Source organism: Aptenodytes patagonicus, chromosome 24 (assembly GCF_965638725.1).
Source record: "Aptenodytes patagonicus chromosome 24, bAptPat1.pri.cur, whole genome shotgun sequence".
Classification (NCBI taxonomy): domain Eukaryota; kingdom Metazoa; phylum Chordata; class Aves; order Sphenisciformes; family Spheniscidae; genus Aptenodytes; species Aptenodytes patagonicus.
In genome coordinates, this window is record NC_134972.1 from 1175102 (window position 1) to 1201045 (window position 25944).

At 44.1% G+C, this 25944-nt stretch overlaps 1 protein-coding gene across 3 annotated transcripts in view; it reads right to left on the bottom strand.

Moving 5' to 3' along the window:
* The window catches only part of DPYSL2 (dihydropyrimidinase like 2), a 56456-nt gene that overhangs the window by 18030 nt on the left and 12482 nt on the right, over positions 1–25944 (bottom strand). For all 3 annotated transcript variants that reach the window (XM_076359048.1, XM_076359050.1, XM_076359051.1), the window contains 5 exons: positions 22502–22590; positions 20972–21156; positions 2635–2799; positions 1427–1488; positions 178–258 (listed from right to left, as the gene is read on the bottom strand). In XM_076359048.1, coding sequence (XP_076215163.1) covers positions 178–258; positions 1427–1488; positions 2635–2799; positions 20972–21156; positions 22502–22590 — 582 coding nt within the window. The remainder of the gene's footprint in view (positions 1–177; positions 259–1426; positions 1489–2634; positions 2800–20971; positions 21157–22501; positions 22591–25944) is intronic.

A 25944-nucleotide genomic window follows, 5' to 3' on the forward strand; every position in this document is an offset into this window, starting at 1 on the left:
CTTTATCAGTGACAATGAAGGGGATGAGATTTGATGCACAGCTCTGCTTGCATCCTTGATACAGCTATGCCATGCTTTTAAAAGTCTTGGTGATTTTCTGTTTGCAAAGAAGGACTTAGAATCTAATTCCCTCCCAGCATTTTGAAGTTAATAATCCACAGAATAAACATAACATACCTCAGCAATGATGTCACCATTCTCAGCATGCACTTGAGCTGTCGCACCAATATCCCGGATTACACTCAGGACCTCATATATCTGGAAGACAGAAACCATACAGTAAAATATACCCCAAGTGTACACTCAGGTACACACCTATTATGTAGTATACACTCCAGACTCCTTCAGCATACAGAATTTTGCAGAATGGAAAAGAGAAGCATTAAGAAATATAAGATGTGGTTTGCTGGATAGATATGATCCATTTTCCTGCCTACAACTAAATTTCCCAATCTGTATAGTCAGATGCTACTGATATGGCAAAGCAGCACTACTCAAAAGCCAGGTTTGGGTATATTTACTATGCTGGAGAAAGAAACAGCAACTGCACAGGCCTACATCTGGAGTGATTTTAAGGAGCTCACAGAGTTGTACCTCTTTCATGCCTTCATTTACTGGTGCCTGGCATGAAAAAAACACCCTTACATTTGTTTTTCATGAAGAACCTGCACCCACCCCTCTCGCTGCCTGGGACGGGAGCAGTGTGATTTCCCACTCCAGCAACCAGTTTGAGAGAGCTCAGGTTGAGTAACCCACAACTGATGCCTGCTCCATCAGTGGTCACTCATTAAAATGCTTACCAGAGTCATTAGAGATAACTGTCATATACCACTGCCTCCTACACTGTTCCAAATGACTCCCAGGCATTCCTCTCCTCCCACCACATTTAGAAATATAAACTGCCCATCTCAAGAATTAAACGTACCCAAACGTACCCACTAGAAGAGCAAACAGGAGGGCAATTCCTTTTTTAAGGTCCCAGCGATTCTAATGCCAAAGCCAGAAACCCACTTCTGGACCAGGATCAGTTTCAGCTTATAAACATGTAGGACAGTTATGCCAGAGATCTCACTGTCCTGCTCTGCGCCTAGGCATAAAGCAGCAATTTATAAAACTGCCACTGCTTCCACACCAAAGGAGCTGGAACAAAACCTTAGATCTCTCAAAACGAGGGTTTTGCCATTGCTTTCCCCAGCCAAGTCTTTCAGGGTTTGTTGTTGGTTGGGTTTTTTTATTTAAAAAAAAAAAAAAAAAAAATCTTCAAACCAGAGCTCTGGGTACTGTTGCAAATCTTAGGTACTGTTACACGTACAAAGACCAAAACCAAAAGAGAATGTCAGATCCAAGTGTATTGAAATTAAACCCTTGTAAGAGACTAATGCATAGCTTGCAGTGACAGAAGCATGTGAATATTAAGCTTTCCTACCTGAGAATCAGTTAGCTGAAAGCGATCTTTGAAAGCCATGTAAACCAAGAAGGAGTTCACACCTGGTGCAAAGAGAGCAAATGAATTATCTTTGACATACAAATTGCAGGCACAGATAAAGCTACAAAACACACTGTTCCTCATAGAGAGATGCCCCCCTCAATCAGCCCCCCTGCAAGCAGTAACAATGGGTAGACAAATAAATTACTTTAATCTGCTGTGAAATGTGTACACACATGTGCGTGCACACAGGCACACACACTCTCAACAGATCACAGCGTAAAGCCAGGATCTCCTCAGCCATGTGGCATCTATTAACACAACTGATGAGAACAGAGGAGCCTGCACTCCAGCCGTGGGGACAGCTAAACCCCTAGGCTTCCACTTAACATTGAAATAAGAATAATTCTGTGGATTCAGCACTGTAGGAGGTTGAGTAAAAAAATAAGCAAAATGCATCACACACAAAAGCAGAGACTGGGCCTGGCTGCCTGATCCCCCACTCCCTCCTGCGAGAGCGATGGGAAATCTGTCTGTAAGCATGTCCTCCTCCTCCACTATGTACTGACCAAGACACAGGGAGTGCTCCTAAGTCAGCTTTCCCTCTCCTGCCTTCTGAACCAGTAAAAGCTCTTCTCCAGCACGTGTGGGAAAGCACTCATTAGGATGTAAATGGTTGTTTTTTTAAACTACAAACAGGATGGAAAATTACTCTAGCCTAAGGATGAAACGTCAAGGAAATTAAAGAGGGGAAAAACCTATGAGGTCATTTTATTCAGCTCTTCTCCACTTTTAGCAAGCAGTGCTGGATTGTTCCTTCTGGGCCTGATTCTTCCCTTGTTTACAACAGTTTAATGGCCAAACCTATCACCTACCTGCTCTAACGAAAATCAAAGGACCTCCACTGAACAAAGGTGCTCCTCTGCACGGCAGCAGCAAGAGATTCACCTCTTCAAAATCAATGCTCACCCACCTAACACATTGCAGCGACACCAGTGCATACCATCCCCCTCAGCCCTCTACAACAGTGACTGTCCAAACCTCCACAAGAAGCCGGAATGGCCCAAGTTAATGTCAGGGCTTTATAATAAATATATAATAAAGCTTACAGCTTTATTAAGATGTAAGAGTAAAATATTTCACAAGAGCCAGTCCTAAAAAATAAAGAGGGGAAAGGCTTCTCTGAGCTTTCAAGTAACTGAACTTACCATGATCTTTAACCAGAGCTTCCATCTCCTCCTGGACACCTTTATGCCACTCGGTGATATCCACATGCAAAGAGTAGTCGCAGCAGGATTTGCTGTCTGCCCATTCTCGCCACTGGTCGAACGCAGTCAGCAAACTGGTCCCTGGCTCAGGAACCACGTGATCGACTGGGAAAGACAACCAAAGCATTGGTAAATGGCTGGTGCAGTAGCTTTCCTGGATGTCCAAGATAGAAAGCATGCTTTGCAGAGGCTGCTGCAAAAACAAGACATCCCCTTCCCCTTAAAATATTTGAGTTTGAAAGATGTGGTTTCTAAAGCCCCACACCTGAGAATGCAGCCGGGAAGGTGATTACGGAGCCAAAGCTGAAGGAAATTGAAAGTTCAATTACTACAGCCTGTTTACTGCAATTGTTTGTGAACAGAGCAAATGAAATTCTTAGGGCAGCAAACACAAACCACTGCAGAGAGCTCTGTAAACACCGCTCCCCTGTTTGGTGACAAATAAACGATGACACAGGCAAGATCCCCTGTGAGCACCACTCAGCAGCTTTCAGTACTCGGCACCTCATGTTCAAGCAGTGACTTTGTGCCTCTGGACATGCTAGAAAAGGTGTCCAAAGAGTGCAGATGTATTATTGCTGGCACGTACACAGTGACAACCAAGGACTCCACGCATGGATCAGAGATGCTTTGTGCTACACATCCCAAATTAGAGCACCTTCCAGAGACGGCGTACAACTGAGGACGGGAAGAAGCAGGACCAACAGTCTGCCATGGCTGGAGAGACACCTCCTGACAACAAGATGGTCCTGCTTGCCTCTACCATCTGCTCAGTCTAATCCTCGTTCTAGCCTAACACATTAGGTCCAGCAGCAACTGGGTTCATAGGCAGCTACAGGATACTCCACCAGTGCTACAGATGCAGAACAGCCTTCAAAGGGTAACAAGAGATTTGGATCTGAAGGTTTAGTGTTCCTCCCAGTAATTTGAATAGCATTCAAATTTTTATTTGATCGCACGGGATCTCTAAGATCTTCACTAGACACAGTGAAATAAAAGAAGCAAGCCAGCATCTCAGAAACTGAACTGCTGCTGAGAGAGTACGAAAAGCCTGCAGGACTTCATGGGTCACAAACTGGGCAGGCACTGCTGAGGAGGAGGAGAGAGCCCTGGCTTGATTTTACATCAAATCACACAAAAAAATAAAAAGTTGCTTTAATTATCGGCAGAGAAATTCAAGCAGTTTATTTTTAACTACTGGTGAGTATCTGGGCTGCCATCAGCTCAGCAGTTAGCTCTAAATCACAACTGGGATAAGAGACAAAGTCCTTGGACCCTACTCGCTCCCAGTGAAGTACAAAGCTTTGCTTCACCCCCATGCAGACACGTCAGCCTAGATTTACTGTTTTGCACTGCCTTAAGAACTGGATTTACACCGGGAGCTCTCAACCCGCTGCAAAAGCAGTACTGCGCTCCTGAACAACCCACGAGCTTCAGCCACCCGAGTCAGTAATGGTGTCTCCAATGTTTGAGATGTGCAAACCCTGTAGAAAGCTGAGAGGATTAACCAAAACAACCATCCTTCCCACAAATCTCTGCCCACCCTCTCTCCCTTTTGCAAAGGTAGCTACGTGACAGATAGCAAAATGGCAGTTAAAAATGTTTGTGCTTTTCCAAAAGGCTTGTGTTTGCCCCTCGAAGTATCACGCGAGCCTGCAAAGGGAAGGAGGTGATGTACAGTTCTTTGCTGATACATCAGCAGTACAGCTGCAGCTTTGACCAGCAGTGGCTTTAGGGGTCCAGGAGTGGCTGGTGGCCTTCATCTGCTCAGATAGCAGTGTCCTGCCCATTACAGAAACCTATGCTATGAGTGAAAGCTCTGAAATTTGCCTGGTGGCTGGCATCAGATCAAAGATGTACTTTTCACCACCCTCGGGAAAAGCAACCCAAATTTAACCAGTCGATAAACTGTCCTGTTTTTAAAAAAAATAATCCAATTTCTGTTCCACGAGCTCCTCCTCCCCAGTGGTCAGAAACCTTCCACTAACTTCCAGGCTGAATTGTTTCTTGGCCAGTACGTAGCCCTTTGTCACTCTGCCAAAGTTAATCTTTAGCTTAAGTAGTATGAACAACAAGGAGAAAAATAACATTCTCTCTGCATTACCAATGGGATACACAGAAAACCCAAGTTTTCACAAATGGCCAATGCCTTAACACAAGAGCTGTCTTCCTCAGCCCACTGACTAATTAAAAAGCCAAAAAAGCCCATTTAATCTCTAACACACCACAGTAATAAATCCATCTCTACTTAGACGAAAGGTGCCCTAAGAGCTCTATCAACCCTGAGACGATACATAGCTTACGGGCATTAGGAAATTCTGCCTGGAGGCACCAAGGGGTTAACACAGTGGAGTCTTCACAGCCCAGCACGGAGCCCCTAGGAATGACTCTGGTGTCTAGGATCAGAGCTTTATCACCATCTTATTTCATGCGCTGCCCAAGTATGACTAATGGGAGTTTGTAGAGCGAGTGGGAGAGGGGGTAAGGGAGCTCTATCAGATCTTTGACAAAGTCAAACCACAGCTGGTTGCAATAAGGATAAGGGATGGAGGTAGTGGTGCATATATGCATGAAAGTCAGCTCTGGGGATTAGGGATATCTCATATGGAAGCTGTGCTGCTGACACATCTCATAGCAGCTCCCCTGAGCTCACCGATAGCCAAATCACCCATCATCCCCATCAAAACAGAACACAGTTTGTTTCCATAGCAGCTCTCTGCCAGGCAAATATTACTGATCAACCACTTCGTTACATTCACGTGGAAGAAGTCAGCAAGAAGGCAGCCTGAATGTGCAGGGTAAGCCAACAGCCTTCAAAAGCCTGTGATTTAACTAGTCCAAAGAGACTCGGCGAAGGAGCAACATGGTAGAGCATGCTATGGGATGCCTGACACACGGCATCCTGGAGCAGGAAGGAAGCTGTGCTGCTGCAGGTGAGGCAGCAGAAGCAGTAGATGCTGCACATAAGACATGAGGAAGGTGGATGTAACCCTAAGTGCTAGTCTAGAGGTAATTCAGACACAAATGCAAAATGTCTCCTCAATTTTACCATCCCTTGTTACAATGGAAGGGGCCAACTACATTGCAAGATCACGGCCTACATCCCTACACGCTAGGGTTGGGGTTTTTGGGAGCCCAAATAAGTAAGAATGAGCCTAAATCCTTTAAAGGAGAAAAGTCAACATTGATTCTTTGCCTGCTGTTAAAAGAACTGAGCATTGCAACTACTTCTGCTTATTGGTATGGATAGGAATCGCCCACATGCAGCTCAGAGGAAGTTCTCCTCCCAGTCCTCAGGCACAGCTCAAAAGCTCACAGTAAAACAAAAACCTTTTTCTTTAAGGTCCCTGTGCTTCGGAGCAGTACAAAGCAGCTGATGAAAGCTCCATCCTCTGCATTCCCACAGCCCTAGGTTCCCAAGATGACCCTTGGGTATGATCCGCCACAGGACCACGGACACAAGGCCTTCTGACCCACCAGAGCATGCAGCAAACCCAGCCGTGAAGATTACCGCAGAGGCTTCCCATGCGAAAAGCAGTGTGCTGTCCTGACCTCACTGAACCACTTCTCTCTAGGGAACCCGACAGCTTACTGCCCCATCTTTCGTTCCTTCATCTCGGAAACCAGGAATGTTCAATTCCTGCAGCCACTGGAGTGGCCTCACGTCTGCAGGACGCACTCAAGACAAACTGTTGCAACACAGACTGTTGTCACCCCTTTATTCTCTAGACCACTACAGCCTTGATCTCTTCATGCTTCCAAGCCCAGATGTTTTCTTCCTGTTGTTGATTATTGCTGTACAAATGATGTCAGCTGCTGAGGTCTGAAAAGGAAGTTGCCAGCTCAATTTAAGCTCAAAGCTTGCTCCAAAAACAGAAACAAAACGAAGAAAAAAAGAGAAAAGGAAAAGATCGTTTAAGTATCACTTCATCAGTACCGAAACCTTCAAAGGAGGAATTAAATAGCTTGTGGTCCTTGTAGTGGCTCCCTGAATCAGAGTGAATTTCAGGCCTAATCCTAATGTTTCTCTTTATTTAACATACACTCTCAGCAAGTTCCATGGCAAAGCCAAGGTTAGGATTACAGTGATTTCTCAGCTATGAACAGAAAACATTCTGTAGATTTATCTTTTAACCTTCTGAGATACAGAATCTAAAATGCAACAGCCTATGGCTTAGAAGCAAGCAAGCCCGTTCACATCAGCAAAGTAACTGCTTTTTTAAAAAAAAAAATTGAAAAAAGGATTTTGTATTTTACAAATTATCTAATTTTCCCCTTGGTAAAACACTGACGAGATTCCAAAATTACTGGATAGTCTGTTTATCTTTTTCCCAGACAAACTGAGCGTTCAATTCCCTTTGGAAGGCAGTGGGATTTAAGCACCTGCATACCCACATGCCATGATTGTTCCAGCCACAATCACTAAGAGTCTTAATTTCCTCTCCGATGTGCCTGGTTTTGCTCTCCCATCATTACATACAGTTTCACATTGCTTACAAGGTGCATCTGCTCTTGCTTCCAAGTATTTCAGCTCCCACCCACCCATCATCCACGGCTGTTCTTCTGCCTGTCTCGCTCATGATCCTTCGCTCCTCCTTGGACAGATTAATCGGCTCAAGATTAAAGGCAATAAGCTGAAGTGAGACAACAACACTAACCACTGTAGCTTATCTGTGTGGCTTTAATATACCGGAGCTGGCATCCAGCCACGCTGAAGTGTTATGCATCCAATGAGCTGAAATGGTTGAATGCTGTGGGGGAGAGATAACAACTACCAGTGCACCAGGCACTCAGTGTTAAATGAAAGGGAAAGGCAAAAACTTAGAGGAATTGATTTAAAGGGAACTTTCCAAGTATGGGGAAAATAAAGTAGTATTGTTTTAACATAAAGCATGAAAAAAATCTAAGTAGGATAGGAGAAGTGACAGCATCAGTTTATAAAGCACCATAAAGCACTAGCATTTACAAATCACATCACTGGTCAGTGCAGGTATTAAGGGTTGGCTTTAAACATATTGTCCTTCATTCAGCTGTTACATCTTGTCCCTTACTTTAAAACCATACCGACCCGCTAGCTGCACAGCACACTTAAAATGGTGCCGATCTCAGCTTTAAACAGCGGCTTTATAAAATACTGCATGACATCTTGGCTTCCTTTTACACACTCGGATACACTGTGGCTTTCTGGTCCTTAAGAGCTTTTCTGAAGCGGGGGGATATCTGCAGCTCTCACTCAGGCCCTGAACAAGTGCCCAGTTTGAGAACGGAGGTAGCTATTCTGCATGGGCATGAGGGATCACACACAGAAGACCGGGGAATTTAACCAACAGCCTGCAGGATGCTTTGAGACTGAAGCCAAAAAAATCCCATATAATCTCTCTCTGGCATTTTCAAGCTCTCAAAAAAATGCAGTTTAAGAGCTGTGCCTTTATATTTTTGACCCCTCACTAAGCTCAAGAGAAATTATTGCTTCAGTGGGAGAGCTGAATTCAGCTATTAGCCTTGCCTTGAAAACAAAACTTTACTTTTTGGATGGATGTCTTCATGGGTGGGGATTAATGGGTTTTATAGCTTCCTGGTATTGTGGCATGTTCAATTTTTTTCTTTTTTGCATCCTCCCTCATTTGAGCAGGCCTTGGCTTGCTAACAACCCCTTCCTGGAGTTTCTATTTATAGCCCTTGGTTCCAGCTTTCCCCTGTAAAGGTTTTTTTCAGCTGGTTTAATTACGTGTCATCTAAAGCATGCACGAAATTTTTCTTGGTCTTCAGCTAATGAACACCACTACCAGGAAAGAGAGAAACTATTTGATACAGACAATATAAACGTGAATTAGGGTCAGATGTTACAAAAATTGTGTATGTAATAAAACCATGTATGCAGGGTTCCAGTTGCTATTATAAACTGCAGTTTTACACATTATTTCCTGCTCCTACTAGCATTAAGTGTGCCTATTGTTTAAGAGGAGTTTATAAGGTGAAAATCCTTAACATTTAAGCTTAACTGTTAGCAGGCAGATTTTCCCTACCCAAAACTTTAAATAGCAGCTTGATCACTATAAACACATCTGCCTTTTTAATACTACTTAATCTTCACAGCAACTGCATGTGATGAAATCTGGTGAATTTATTGAGTTGTACATTCTGTCACAAGCCATTTTATTGAGAGGTTGTAATTAAATTCAGCCCTGGTAATTGCACAGCTCCCTGCTTAGACTAGTAACAACTCCAGACTTCTATGGCTGCAGTAGTATTCTCCTGGCACTGGTATGAACTAGGAGTAATGCTATGAAAGTGAGTGGAACAAAATCAATATATGTAAACTGAAAGTCAGGCCCTTGACTGACCCAAGCTTCACAGAAGATTATCCCATAATCACAGACCTTATTTCATCCAGAGACTTCAAACTCTCAGCTAGTTAAATACCATGATCCCTTCTACTATGGGTTATATATCATTATGACTCTTTTATGTGTCAAGAAATTGAGCTACCAAAAGCTGCCTTGTCCAGTAACAAAGTTGTTCAAAAGTCAAGCCTCCCAGCAACAAAACTTCTGCTTGAAGTATCGAAACACAACTGCCAGCTCACCGGCTCTGCATCAATTTAGGCTAGAAAGAGACCTCAGCATTTCTTCTGAGCTCAAAAATCCCAAATCAAGTAACCTAAAAGAGCCTCACATCTCATATGTTCCCATTTCATACCCAGTTCTTCCTCTAAACCACACTCTGGGTCACGTTTTTGATCTAGGACAAGAAATGATAGGTACAAGATCGCTTTTAAGGTTACCATTTCATGTATCTGACATACCTAAGCTGATACACTTGAAGGTAACGAAAAGCCATGTGAAGAATTTTCTTAACATCCTGGATCCAGCAGCCAGATTTCAGCTTTGCGTATTTCTGGGGATTTATTCCCACGTTATTTTATTGTTGTTGGGTTTTTTCTCCCAAGAAAAGATACTGAAATACAGAGATTGCTCTGAAGAGTAACAATGCTCTGCACAGAACAGCATTTACCGTGCTAACACAACTACACAAGGACTGTTCGCTTGTATGTGTCTGCCAAACTAACAGAAGAAAAGGCAGGCTAAATGACATCGCATGTTGTTTTCTGTCAGTTTAGATCCAGTTTACTAGACTCCATGCAGAGAATCAGAAGCTGGACCAGGCTCAGAAGAATTAGATGTATCTGTGCTACACTGATTACATTTTCAGACTGCGATGTTCTGTTATTCCCTCACTGATGTCATACAGATATTTCACTTGTCTTTTTAGCCGATTAGATCCAAAATATGATTAATAAGTTAATGCCAGCTGGACACAAACATAAAGAATAGGGGTCTGTATGTCCAAACAGTAATTAATAACCCTCTTCAACAGCTGGAATGACTACATAATTAGATCAGATCAAAAAAGGCTCCATTTCTTTACAGTACAGGTTTATTGTACATCCAAGCTATGCTTGTATCTCAGGAGGTCACCATGATAGAGGAGGCAGGGAGCCAAGTTCAAAAGAGATATTTAAGTGATTCCAAGATTTATTCTTTCTTTTAGGCATACTCCACACTTGAAGCCCACGAAAAAAAGTACACAGGACTTCAAAGACTTCCATATAAATTGGCCTCTAAACCTTGAGGGAATGGGATTGAGAAAACCTCTGTTTGTAGCCATGGATTTCAAGTCAAGGCAAAACACAACTATAACAACACATCCAAGGGGCAAAAGTTTGATCAGAAACAAAAGGACAAAAGATCAAGTGCCGTAAGCCAGTTCTGTCCCTCTCAGGTCAGTGGAGATATACCCTGCCCATCAGGCTTTTTCCACTAGCCAGGAAGCTGGAACAATTCTGGATTTGCACCATCGTCGCCAAGACCAGATTTTGGCTTCTCAGCTTTATTTCATTGCCCATGGTTGTCTCAGGGTGGTGTTGGAGATGAAGAGGAACACAACAGCAGCACGGGAGTTTTTACAATGGAAATTTGTGATGGTTCTGAGAGGGTTTTATGTTTTCAGGACTAGAAAGATGAATTTTTTCCCCAACAAAATACATTAAATGCAGAGAGTTCTGATTCTAGAGAATTACTTTTTTTTTTTTTTTTAAATAGCTTGTGAGGGAAATCAGGGGGGCAGAATATCTGCTTGGTGAACTTGTCCTTTCCCTCTGTGTATTTGTCATATAAACATCTCCTCTCGTTGGACAAGGACCAGACGCTTCTTCTCGTGGCTGTGATGAAGTGACATCATGCTTTGAAGAAAAGGTTTTCATCAATCGCCATCGTACCACTTCCACTTCTGGTAAGACACTAAGAGTCCCCATTCTGTTCTCAGTTAAACCACTGACTTTGATGACTGTCAGACGGAACTATAGGCAAGGAAGCGAAGACTGAAATAGATCCAAATGTCTATAGAGAAAACTGTGGTGGGATCTGATGTGGAGGTGCAGCAGAACCTATTTTCTAACAAACCTATTGTAGGACAGAGATCAAGCAGCACATTCACACTGCACACATCAATTTTCTGACTACACCTAGCTGTCTGCTAGTTTTCTATCAACTTTGTAAGTCTAATATTGTCTGCAAAAATAGCTATTGAGATTGCTGTAATAATAACCTGTAGGAGGCCCTAACTAGATCATCCTTAGTTTAAATAGGAATTCTGTGACAGTCCCCAGCTGCCGACTTTCCTTCCTCCAGCTCTGAAATAGCCCTGTCTGGCCTCTGAAGCAGCCTGGTATCTTCCCAGGCCCATGAAACCCCTCCTTGTTTCGGGGCACAAAGCACCGTGTTTGAGGTAGAAAAGGATGCGCTCCTGGGCATCGCCTGATCTGGCCAACCCAGAGATGGACACTAAGCCTGTGGCTCTTCCAATTCACAACCCCTCCAGCAAACTGGTTAGGAAAACTCATACCTACAAGATGCTGCCTTTTATTTTTTCCATGCACTAAGCTTTTACAGGCAACTCTTACATTCTAGCCCTCAACTTAATTCCCCGTCTTAAACACGAAAGCCAGACTGATCAATAGCCTGAATTGCCCCTGGATCCATGCTGCGGGACAGCTCGGTGTGAATCATTTCCATACAGCTGCCATTTTCCCCCTTTACAGAGTGTTTGCATAGCAAAAGGACTAACTGTTTCACAAAGCAGCAGAAGCAAACTCTGGTCTTGGTACCATGGCCTAATTCTGCTTCATGTAAGAACATCCTGCACATCTATATTTTTCTCCAGCTACCGTTGTGCTACAAAGACTTTACAAAACTTTTTCAATTCACAGTGGATAAAAAGTCTCTGCGCATCAGTCTGAAAAGTACTTTGTACCCCATCAGTAGCTGAACTCTTCTCTTTGGACACTGATACAAATCCGGAGAAATCTTATCTGAAATAAAAGAAAAGTCTATTGGAAAGTATCATTAACTGACACGCATTTCCGGAATGAGATTTTTGAAGGAATACTGGGTTACACTATCTCTTGCTGTGCTATGCTTTGGGAACCTTCCCCCTTCTCCTTTGCACAAAAGCAGTGCTGTGTAATAATACAGGATCGTTCTCAAGGAACTCCTTTACCAGCTCACGTTGCCCGCAGGCTGTGCCAGGGAATTTAATTCATATGTAAAACACCACAGAGTCCCCCAGATTCCAAAAATATACACACTGCACATATGTAACTGCTTTCAGGAACAAAGCAATCTGGTGAAAATATGCCCTAGAAGCAGTCAGGAAGGGGAACTTCCAAAAGCACGGCCCTTTTTGATGGGCTTTGAAAAGCCACCGAGAGATTTCCCAGTTAACGTTTGCATGTTAAAGTCTAACGGTTCCTCCTATTACTTAGAATAGGCTTTCAGGATCCAGGAAGCCAAAAGCACTTTTCGCACACAGGGCTCACTCCGTCTCTCCCTCACACAGGGTTTTTCCTTTTATTCATATCCTGACAGTAACCAGAACTGTGCATGGTGAGCTGCAGGGACTGGGCATCTGCATCTGCGCGGCTCCCAGCTGGGAAGGACAGGGACTATCTCATTGCTAGGTGGCATCCAGTGTTTCACACGTCGGGCTCTCAGGCCGCTCTACATAAAAATAATCACTTTGTATTTATAATATGAGGGTCTAGGTGAACTTAACTAATTTGAATTAAAGTTTACAACCCCTCAGCAACAAAGCCACCTCCCATTATGGACAGCTAGCAACTAGCATGGAGAAATTAAATGACATACCCGTTGTCACAGAGGTAGTCCTAACACTAACTGTAGTGTATCAAGGGAAGAAAAGAGTTTTCCCAGAAGCCGTAACTCTTAAGTGCCCATCGCTGCATTCCTTTTAAACGCACATGGCTTCCACGGAGTTAGGGTTGTGCAAAGATGCAGGCACAGCCCCAAGTTGGTAACAACTGGCAATTTATAAGCATGATTAAAGCATGCTAGACAGGAGGAGCTAATTTGTATTCCTTAAACATTTCTCCTTCTCACCAGAAAGATTAAAAAAAATCCAGTTTCTAAGAAACAGATGGGATCTATGAACCGAAGGCATAGTGGCTGAAGGGAAGATGGAAAAAGACTGCTGACCCAAGACGTCAAATTCTGCTCTACAGACAGCACACGCCCGAATCCACCCTAAGTGAGAAATACTGCAGTTAGTTTTAGCCATCACTTCTTTCAGGCATCACTTGCTTCCTTCCCCTGACACGCAAAGCTAATTCCCAACATGGAAAGTTAAAACAAGGATGTCTGACAAGGATGGTTTCTGCTGAGTCAAGCTCAAGGGAAGCTAAAAGTAGCCAAGGGATTGAACACTGGTAGGAAGGCAAAAATCCGTGCCCAGAAAAACAAGCCAAGAAAAGAGCTGGAGGCAGCATTTCCTACTGTTTCTTTTAAGACCTTGTCTCAACTTGAAGGTGATTAAGACAGGTTATCTAGCAAGATTTAACACACATGCCCTGAAAACCTATCACACACAGCTAATGATGTTACATTAATGGAGGTGGATAATTGTATTTTATTTTTTTAAGATTGCTTTTCCATCTACAGTGGACAGGCTTTAGCTGGAGGACCCAACTTTTACACCTGCACCCTTCAAAGTACCACATGCATTTTCCATTGATATAAGGGGCTGCGTAAGACGCAACACATTGGTGATATCCGTTAGCTCTTTACTTCTCCTTGCGTGAAGGCAAGCCTCATGAGGCATGAGACTTGGGGATGAGAGCATTGGACACGTGAAAGCAAGAAAAGCATTTAAAAGCAGCCCTTCAAACAAAAGAACATGAACTCTTCTCCATGCAGTGGGAAAGCAGCACTACTGATCCCAACCATTATATGGAATAAGAGGTATTAAATGCTATTGCATAAACAGGCAACATTGGTTATTTCTCCTGAGTGAGTGCCAAATCCCTCTTTTTAGATGCATGGAAAAATCTAGGTCAGTCACATCTGCAGGAAGACGGCTGCACTGTCAGTGATGTTGCCATTTCAACATTCATTTGTTCATAACTAAATCAGCGTCTCCAGCACGTGTGGGACAGCCTCCATCCACTCCTTCCTCTGCAGTGACGGGGTGGAGCGGGTCCAGAGCAGAATGGGGCAAAACAGAAACGGAGCAAAGGCTCCACTCACCTGCTCTTTAAAAAAATCAAGTGTTGCTAAAGAGGCAGAAGGCTGGGAGAGGACTGAGGGCCAGGATCCAGAGCAGCGCTGGGGAAGGCAGAAGATGGGAAAATAGGGAAAAGTCTGCTGATTGACTTACACACAAGCCACGCTGGACTGCAGTGGTTTCACAGGACTCCAGCCCAAAACCAGGCACTGCTGATTTCACCTTTCAGCACTAAGAAGGAAAGATGGCCCAGCTGGTAGGCAGTCATTAGCCTGAATATCTGACAGCCAGGGTTAAAGACACTATCACATCACAGGCCTCCTGCATAACCTCAGGCAAAGCTACACAGCTCCTAAAGCCCTCATTTATTCCTCGCAGGGGCCTATTCTCTCAGCGGCAAAGAGATGACAAACAATAGTTGCAGCCCAAAGGGAAAAAAAAATAAAATGCACACAATAACACACAACGTATGTTGAGGACTGAACAGCTGTTTCCTTCTGTGCTAACTGGCAAGAGACATCAAGGGCTTGGCAGATTCGTTTCATTCACTTCCAACGAGACCCCTTTGGAAACGCCATCAGAACAATAGAGGCGATCCCATCCAGCAGAAAGTCAGCATTGCAGGGATGGCTGGAAGCAGCGCCGGCCCCAGCAAGGCAGGCTGTCGTCCGTACAGTAGCTGCACACACTACTGCAGGCAGAGATGCCTAATGGACTTAAAGGGGTTTAAAAGCTTGAGAAGAGTAGCTCGCAACGGGGGAGTGCCCATCTCTGTTTACAGACCGACTTTCTCATTAATGATTTTAAGCCCACTCTGAATGAAAGGAACAAACACATCAGCAGGAAGCTGGGAGTCAGTGAAGCGAACAAGATTTAGCGTGAATCAGTGCAGAGGCTGAAGAGTGTGGGGGTATAAAAGGCACCGAGGGGAGCTGGGGAGAGGAGAGAAAGGGCCAGAGGGACTCTGCGCTCCTGTATGGTAATGTCATTCTCTTAATAACAGAGTTCAAGGGAAGCTTCTACTATATAAATCACCAATAATCTTTTATACGAGCAAATGGACATTTTCATTACATTTCTAGAGAATTAAACATTTCTTTGCTGCAGAAGAACCACCGCCAGCTGCTAGAAAGTGAAACAAGCCATACACCCCAACGCAGCCCGTCTGAAGTGCTAGTCCCCAGCCGCACAGTTCCTCTTTTATCTCTGCTACTGGGTGCAAAAAGAAACAAAATTCAGGCTGGTGTCTGCGGAACAATGCAGTGCTGTGTACACACAGCCACAGAGACTTGGTGAGACACTGCAGCTCTGTGGTCACTGCCCTTGGACTCAAAATGCTTGGTTCTATACTTCCAGCTCGGCCACAAGTTACTGCACAACCACTGCTGTGCCACCTCCTTCTGTGTCTCTGCTTCTGTCCTCCTCCTTTGCCCACCATTTAGACTCTTGCTCTCTTCCAGGATAGGGCTAACTCCGATAATATAAAGTAGCAGCACCCAGTAGGGTAGAATATGATCTAGTCTTCACTGGTGTGTCTAAATACCACCCCATGCCAAGTTGCCCTTGCCCCAGAACACTGCCTAGTCCTTTTCTAAACCCTACTCTAAGCTCATGTTGCGGTTTAGACTCTGATCTCCTTTGGGGCAGCTCCATTCTCTCAAGTCACGCTCAGTTCAAAAACTGAGAGGTGAGGAAGAATATTAGACCGGGAACATTTCCTTCTAGCAAGGTGGTGATCTTCAGGATGACCTAGGAGACCTGGTGTCAACTCACCACAAATTGATTGGAGCTAAGCAGCTAACACACTCCTGAAAATCCCTGCCATCCTGCACACCAGCTCTCTCTTTAATAGCAGGGTAAAGCATTAGGAAGCAGACTGTAGCCCATCTGAAGTTCCCCTTCATTTTCTGAACCTCCCAAGACACAAAGGCTCATATCCCTAGCGTACATTCTCCATGTTATTAGGATAACTGCTAGTCAAGTTCAAAAGGCAGCTGGCTTCCAAGTCAGCAAGCCAGAAAGAGCTGTAATTTCTCTCACTGTAATTTCTCTCTATGATTATAACAGTGGTTGACTGAGTCAACACAGGCAATGTCAGCAAGCAATTTCACTCAAGGACAGCAGATAGCCAGGAAGAAGCACAGTCTTTGGGGGGGGGGGGGGGGGGCTGAAATGTGTGTGGGAGCTGGCCTGGATAGATGCAGTTCTCAGTAGGACATTAAACAGGCTAGAGGATCAGACAGCCAATAAATATACACAGCTTAGCTTCATCCTTTCTGAAGGGTTAGGAGCAGTGAAAGGCAATCCTGCCTATACTGAAATCAGGGGGAGTTTTACCATTGATTTTGATGGGGATTTCACCCATCATAGTTAATAAGCAACCAAAACATCGCAAGACTTGGAGAGACCACCCTGTTCTTAGCAGTGACGTCTTCCTTCTCTAATAGCTCCAGGGACTGTTTTATATCCTAGGACATCAACCTATCTCAAGTTGGGACAATAGGAACTCAAAAACGCCATCTTTAGCTCAACAAAACTGTGGCTCCATAGGCTCCACAGATGAGAAAGAGCCTCTTGTAAAGGGCAACTTCAGACGGAGTCCTTTTCCAAAACTCCAGAAGGACTGTTCTCTTTCCATGGAATACAGGGGAGCTTAGGCAAGCTACCCTGAATGAGCTGGAGCCTATCTAATACTCCTCTTTCCTCCAAAGTCTTCTGTGGATCATCCTGGAATCCTCCCTTCAACTTAATGCCCAAACACTGCATTCTGACATTTTAAAAGGGCGATAATCCAAGTTTTTTTACAGAGTAATGTTATCCTAAAATATGCACAGTGCTGTTCATCCTTGGCTGACATACCCACGCTAATATTGTTTTAAGGTAGGGACAGAGAAAGGATCATGCAAATTGCCATTTCAGAAAAACAAACAATCATATCACAATACGTCATTTCACCTCTCAGCTCTGCACAGCAAAACCAACTATATTTTTTCATACGTTAGCAAAGTCAGCTGGAGTCTTGCCTTTGGCACTGAAGAGGGTAGAGACAGAAGGATCATAACTGGAATTCCTGTTCAGATGGCCTCCGTGGAACGAGTAGCTAGAAAAAGAACTCAGCCCTAACTCCTGAGTGAAGCAACCTAGGGGAGGGCTCAGGAAAGCAAGGACTGGAGAGCCCTATGGGAACATAGGTGATGTACAGCAGAAAAGGGCTAATTCAGATCATCACCGCCAGCCACTCTCCCTCATTCCAGCTGACCAGTGGACGAGTTGGGAAGCACTGGATTGGAGCCACATCTGCTTCCCACCAGGATAAATCTCCATTGGTTCCACACAGAAAATGGGGCTACTCCATTTGATACCAGTTGAGAGTCGGATTCTCCTATCTCTGATGCTGTAGTAATGAATTTACTTTAAAGGGGAACCCAAAGTGAATGAGAACAGAGCTTGGAAACAATAGGTTACATTCTTGAATTCCTGTGCGCTTCCCTTGGATGTGTTTGCCATGAGAATTAAAGGAACAATATTGAATTTGACCTGAGCTGAAAATGAAGTTCACTGAAACCAAACCAGACATACAGGGTGAATTCCTGGCACTGCTGAGGTCAATGACAAAACTCTCTGTTACTTTGCCGAAGCCAGGATTTCACCCACAGTTTTTATAAAACCAACAATCAATAGAAACCTATCCAAGATTCTTGTTTTAATTTCACTGAAAAATGTATACAAAACAAGTATTCCCCTACAATGATTGTAAAGTAAACAGCCTTAAAGTGCCCTCCTGCATGAAAATGTGAAACAAATTGAAGCATGAAGCCGACTAACCTGTTTCCTTGCCCAAAACAAGGGCTATGTATAAAAGTGAAAAACAGATGGACTAAAGGTATTTGTAAATAAATCATACAAAGTTTGCTTAAAGCACAAATGAAGAAACATGGGTGTTTTTTTCCACAAAGCTCACATCCATGAGGCTAGCTTTTCCAAAAAAAGCCTGAAGAACGGCGGCACACAGCTAGACACATTTCCATGAGAGGAGGATATTCTCTTTTGAAAAGTCCCAGGCACAGTATTTAAAATATACAATGACATAAACATTAGCATGTCATTTTCAGGCTGCAATTTTTTTGTGATATTATGAATCTAGTTCACTAAACGTTGTCCTATTTATCATAAAAGAAACAATGCTGCAATCAACCATGACTCCCACCTGCTTCGGGAAAAACCAAAGGCCACCCACCAAGAGCATGTTCACGAGGGCAGTTCTGCATGCTTCCTTGTGGAAAAACATTTTTGCAAATGGTATAATTTTGCTAAGAAGAGAACAGCTGAGCTGACACAGAGCAGAGTCTCCAAAGCTTTGAAGTCTAGTTGAATTATTTATCCTGCTTTCCACTGTTCAGCTCCAGTTGCTGATACCCGCCCATCAGAAACGTCTCTCCATCATCCTAAGCAGTCCAATTACTGTCCTTGCCGCTACATTTTAGGAAGATGTTTTTTGTTCAGAGGTGATTGTGTATTTTGGTATCCTAATCCGAGACACTCAGGAAGGCAGTAAGGTCAAGTTTAGCCACCGGCCTCCTCTACATGGTTTGCCCACAGTCATAATCTACATTGTACTAATTTTTCACAGCTGTAAAATAAGAAGTCATAAAATGGGGGATTCTCCTCCAATTTCCCTAACTCAGAGATGCGTTACGAACACCATTAGTTTGACATTCAGATACTACAGTCATAAAGGCAATATACATCTACACATATACGGAAAGGTGCAAGCATTTCTGAAGTATGAGGCTCTGCACAGGTAAAATTGGGCAACCAAAGTAAAGAGCTACTTTAGAAAAATTTGCCTAAGCAATTTCTGCTTAAAATGTTTTAAAAAGTGCCACTGGGGGAAATAACGCTGGTAAAAGCTCAGATGCAGACGACAGAGAATGTTATTTTGATCTAATTCAAGTTAACAAGGAAGAACAAAATGGTAATTCAAGTGTGAACCAGGTGTACTAATAACAAGGGAACAACCAATGAAACAAAGTCAATGAACTGAAGCTGAAAAGAAAATACCATTTCAGTGTTATTAATTTAACTTGACAGCCAAAATTTGAAGAAAAACTGGATATTAGTATGCACAATGAGACCATCCACAGCTACACTCTCACTTTACGTTCTCCGTATGTGTGAGGTTATCTTCATACACAAACTTCATACTCTAAAGTGATAACATTATGAAAAATAATTTCCCGGGTTATTTTATGGTTATTTATTTGAAGCATTAGACCAAGTTCATAGGCCAGATACAACCTATTTGCAAGGTCCAGGCCCAGAAAAAGATTTGTTTCTGAAACACAGACAGCCTAGCTGTGTTTGGACCACTGGCTCCTACTCCCAACCTCCATGTCAATCAATCCAAGTCCGCCCACCAGGCCAGGGATCAAAGATTGCTCATAACCACCCTCTAAGAGATGAGGATGTTCTAGTCCATAAGGAGCTAGGTTTGAACTGAGGAGAGTTAGGCTGATTCCTGGCTGTGCCTAAGATCTCTTTATATCCCCGGATCGGACAATAGACACTAGTGCTCGCTCTGAACCATGCTCTTATTTCTCTGTACCTTAACTTCCCTCCTGTGAAATGGCAGCACTTCAGAGTACATGAAAGAATGCAAGATGCTCAGATATTGTATCACTTTACACCTTTATCCTTGATTCCCATATGCGGCAACAGACTCCAGGGCGCTGTGTTACAGTTTACACGTGATCAGCTGCACTGCAACAGAGGTTTTTATTTTTTTCTCTAGCTCAAACAAGGTTAACAACAATGACTCACTTATGGAGTTTTAAGGTCCTGGCTCTGACAAGCCAAACATCTGTAGCCAACACAAGCGAGGACAGATAGCCTGGAAGTCATTCATGAGGCATTTTAGAGCCAGAGTGGAACACCATGAGTGTCTAATCCTGGTGTCAGCAGAACAGTCGGTCAGTCTGTCTTTTTATTCTGAGATATTTTCATTTCCCGATTTCTCTCTTCCTCCAAAAGAGGATATGAGCACAAAAGGAACAAAGCTAACAAAAATCCTGGTGCTAAAGCTGCATACATAAGTGGGCATGTGCAAATCCTTAAATAAGTGGCCCAATTTTCAAAGATACATAGTACACTGGCATCAAGCTTCTAGGTGTGAACCATATGATGGACACCTATCCGTCCTCAGACGACCCCGTATGAAGTACCTCTCCTTCCTCTCTCTGTATGTGCGGCAACCGCTATTCCAGAAAGGCTGAACTCTATAGATGATAGAGTACAAGCCTCTTGGAGTCACAGACTTCATGGAGAAAGGGAACCAAGGCACAGGGATGTGGAGAATCTGCTGCTCATACTGAAGCCAGAGGTCAAAGTGACACTGGTTTCATTAGGAGCAGACCCAAGAATCTGGCAAAGTCACACAAGCAGCAAGGTAAACCCTGCCAACAGAAAGGATGAGTGAAATGCCTGACAGCTGCAAGATGCGGAAATCCTGGGGTCTTGATTTTCCACCCCTTTTCCCACCCCTACACAAGCTTTTCTCAACAACCTAGACAGATATCGGAAACCCTCCACTGCCGATACCCGGTCCAAAGTATCACACGACTTACACAGCCCACAGTCTCTGTACTTATCTGAGAAAGAAAAAAGTAAAGCTTTCTTGGTAGAGAAAAACCAGCCATCTTACTGATCATGGTGGTGCCCCCAGCCAGCGCAGCCTTGGTCCCTTGGAAGAAGTCATCAGCAGATGTCATCCCTTGTTCCGGCATCTGGAAGCGGGTGTGAACGTCAATCCCTCCAGGAATCACCATCCTGCCATGGGCTTCAATAGTTTTCACTCCCCCTGGCACAATCAGATTCTCTCCTATTTGCCTGGGTAAACACATTTCAAACAGCAAGTCAGACACAAACATCAGATGAGGCAAACAGCCTGTAAACATACACCCTCGTGCTACTTAACCTGTCTAGTGTTTTCTTTTTCCATATAAAGCAACGTACAGGATCAGCATGCATAGCTGATAATATTTTATGCTTCCCCTTGAAGCAGCTGCATAATTGCGAGCAAAGTGTGCAATTACTTCAGGACCTTGGGGCAATATTAGACTTAACAGGAAGGAAAAGAAGGAGCCACACTGGCAGACAGCTGGAGAAGGGACCATGCAGATAATCAGACAATCGCTGCACCAAACACAGCAAGAGCCTTGCGCGCAGCTTTATTGGGACGGGACCGGGGTTGCCAAGTGGCAGTTCAACACTTGATTCTAGCTATCCAACAACCATTTAGATGTTAGTACTGTTTTGGGAGCACTGGAAGAATTTTTTCCTCTATATTGTCTACTTTTCATGCATAAATATCATGTAGTCCCTGCACAAATATAAACCCATGCAGATATCGGTTACCAAATTCCTGATGAGACCCCCAAAGCCCTCTCCAGTTTAGTTCTTCACTGATGTATTTTTAAAAATGCAACAGTGGATGACACACTGCGATTAATTAGCTGTCTTTGGCTGGCTCCTTTAACTTTTAACCTTGATTAACAAAGCACATGTGCTGACCGTTTAGCCAGAACAGGAAAATTCCTTGTTTGTAACCTCTGGCTCGTCCATTTTTCCCTACGAGTAATTTTCCAAAGAAATCTGTAATATATTTAATGTGCCAGAAACACATGTTTCAGGACTGAAAACACAGAGGCATGCTGGAAAGAGGTCTGAACCTCAGTCCTTAAACTACAGGATCATTATTAACTTTAAGGGGGTTTAGATTGATCCTCGTATCATAGAATCATAGAAGACAGCGCTGCAAGAGACCTCAAGAGGTCACCTAAGTCCAGCCTCCTACCCTAAAAGAGAATTAACTGTACTAGGATGCTGAACTCCGGATTCAAAATATCTTAAGTCATAACTCAGTAAAATGTTACAACACAGGTAACTTCAAACATATGTGTCATCTCAGCGTGGGGCTATTCACATGGCTAAAATTAAGCACATGTAAGTACCTCCTTTGACCCATGCTTTAATAACAGTGGGGTTTTGGCCCATTTGTTTATTTAATTCAACACCTTGTTTTTGAAGTTCCTCCATCAAACACCAGCATATACGTGAAATACTCATTTTTCATTGCAATTTATATAGCTCACTGAGACTAAGGGATTCCTTGCCAATCTGCAGTACATTTCTGTACATTTCCAATCACAACATGGCATCAGGCTTCACTTACTTTATCAACCCATCTTCCATGTAAATGTCTGCATAAAAAGACTGGTCGTCATTAACTATTTTACCACCTTTGATCAAAAGACGATCACTCTGCAACAAAGAAGCATACAACAATACATAATTATTCTGTGAGAAAGCTGACAGTCTGCAGTGTCACTTCAGAGATAAAAGAGTAGAGACGGAAACAAACTCTGCATTATTCAAAAGCGCATGTCAAAACACAAGTCAATTGCTGCACTTTCAACTGGAAAGATAAAATATTTTATTTCATCTGCAAGACCTTTCATCACACTAATGATCCAAAAAAATCAGAACAGGAAAGGAGTTGAGTTCCAGCAGGCTTGTCTACTTGGCAGCTTCACTCATACCTGCAGTCTGCCACCATCACCTACAGCAAAAGCATTAAATAATACTTTGAAGGATGCGTAATAGCCACATCTCTATTTTTTCTGCCTTGGTCGTATGCAAAATTTCCTATATGCACCCACACACTGGAGTCACGGCTAACTGTGAGTCAACTGCTGTCAGGGAAATGGACCAAAAGTCTGTTGCCACGGGTTACACAACACAAACAAACTCATTTTGTCCAACTTAGTGATGTTTCGATGCAGTGGATACTTCTACCGCCTTTCCAGAGCACCACTGCATCATCAGATGGAAATAAGCACATATTAGCAAACTAAGTCCAAGAGAAGGATTTAAAAAACAGTTAATAGAATTCCCTCCAATTAGAAGACAGTTTGGCAGGAACAGAAAGGTAATTATAACAAGGCAGCTATCAAGCGATGTGCTTTTATCGCAGCCCAGGTTACATCTCACTTTTGCGAGATTTTAGGTCAAAAACAAATTTATCTTTTTTTGCAGTAGTCATAAACAAGAATGAAACACACCCTACAGAGCTCTGGATGGGGAGGAAAGTTAAAAGTGACTGCGATGTTCCTCTGGTTCCTTCATTCCCTACATTACAGATGCATCTATTTAAAGCAAAGCACATAGACGTTATGCAGCGTTCAGTTTAAACTACACCTTGGCTCTTATATCTGCACTTGTACTTACTCAGATTCTCTTTCCTCCTCCCAAAAATGTCTTTGTAAGAGAACAAAGCTATACCAGAACAGCATAGCCAGGCTGGTGAAGCCAAATGCTGAATTCAAGAAGGGGTAGAAAGCAGGACTGTAACTTGGTGGTGCCTTGAACTTATAGCAAATACATATAGGACAGCGACAGTGTTGCTCAGGGCCCTTATTTCGAGCTGGGACTCTGCTGGTCCACCAGAAGAATCAGGCATTTTCCCCAAAGAGCTTATAATAAAACTGAAGAGTTGGAGCACCCGATTCTCAGCTGACACAAGCTGACATGGCTCTTTTAACGCCAAAAGGGCTACACGAATTGCATCAGCTACTGATTTATACCATTATATCCATCTTTTATATAACTGCTAAACGTCTATGAGATGCTAAGCGTCTCTCCTTCCCCCTCCTTTTTTTCCTTCTCCTTCCTCCTACTGCTGCAATGGAGAGTCTCCCTGAATAACACCACCAATTTAAAAAACAAAGAAAGAAAACCCCAAGATTTAAATTTAGGATCTGCTGTGAATGCCAATAAGCCTGAATGAATTAACTTGGGGCGTGAAAAACCCACTTGTCTTTCAATGCCAGCCTCTACAGCAAACTGTCCTACATGTTTACCATTTCCAGAAACACTGCAGTATTTATGCCCACCTCTAGTGCAGACTCCTTGTGCTATTAAAAAGGCCAGCTACTGCTGAAATCGGTTAGTTTGGCCGTTGATGTTACTCTCAGCCCAAGTCCTAATGCACTGGGCACCAGTTAGGAAAGAAGAAAAAAAAAAAATGTGTATATATATATAGCGACCAACAAAAATGCAGCCTGGACCATTTTAATGATGCTCTGAATGCTTCTGCTAGTAAACAGGTCTCCTGCTGCGGCTGAACGGTAGGCTCTGAAATCAGCGCGAATCCTTCTGCTCATTTCAAGCACCTTGGAGACAAAAGCACACGCAGTTTGCAACCCTGCAAGGGTCTGCCACTAAATCTGTATATATTTATCCTACTGATGCAGTCAAAACAGGACAGCTAGACATTGATTATCCTTCTTCTTCAAGCATTAGTCTCAGTAGGTCAATTCCGGGTTTATACAACAGCAAATAAGACCAGAATCTGATTTTTTCTCTCTCTTATCTTTACAAGAGAATTGCATTGGGTGCACACAACATAAATCAGAGCATTCAGTCATAAGAAAAATGCGTCATACTACTTTTGGCCCGTGACAGCAATCCAGCAGTAACCTTCATCGTTATTTAAACACAGGCATCTTTTTAAACTCTCTACCATTGGACTTTTGGAGGGAAACTATTCCCCCCCCAAAAAACCAAAAACAAAAAAAAACACAAAAGAGGATGCTCATTTATCACATACCAGTTTTGTGCATCCCCTGCATTTCCTAAACGTCATTTAAAACATAACTGTGCAGCCCAGCGGCTCCCGCACAAATGTCACACTTCAAAGCTCTGTTTCAGAGCTCACTTCTCTGCCTCGGAGGCTGAGGAAGGAGGACTAGGATGGGTGTGTCCGTGGGGCTGGGAGAAGGAGCCGCTGCGCCGCTGCCAATAATGAACAACTCTGTGTCAAAAAAATAAATGGCTGTAACAGTCCGTTAGATGCGAATTATCTGGCCTTACGTAAGGAAAAGTTAGGATCCTTGGAGCTGCAATACCTGCCCTAAATCGGCTCCCACAACAACGACATCAAGGGAGGGGTTTATATAACGGCTCCTGCCCTTTTCCCCCAGGATTGCATCGAGGAGTGGACTCAAACGTGCGCGTTGCCAGAAGCTTCTTGGGGAAGAAAAGGAAATCCTGCTCCATCCCCAGCGCCAGCCCGCCGGGGCAGGGGGCTCCGGCCGACACACACACACACACACACACCCCCGCCCCGGAGCCGCCTTTTGCCGGGCTGGGGCAGGAGGGCTGCGGGGGGCTCTATCCCCATCCGCCCCGAAGCCGCCCCCCGGCCACAAACCCGGCAGGCGGGGGAGCTCCCCCCGGCCGGCGGTTCCGCTGTCCCCGAGGCTCTCCCGGCTGCAGCGCTACCGCGGCCCCAGCTCCGCGGGCGACGCCGATGAAATCCGCCCCCCGTCCCCCGCTCCCGGCCGGGCGCGCTCGCTCCGCCGCCCGCTCAGCACCCCGCGGCTCTCCGCCCCGCCACGGAGCCGCTCCCGGCCCCGCTTAAACTGCCGCGCACCCCCCCCCCCGTCCCCCCCCGCCCGGGCGTCCAGCCGCGCCGCGGCACAGGAAGCGCTGCATTAGAGCCTGATCCCATTATCCTGCCACAGACCCCTGCCACCGCTCGCCGAGCACACAAAGGGCTTAATCCCCGCGCACCCCTCCCCCTGCCCCGCTTTCATTCCCGTGCACTCAACTCAC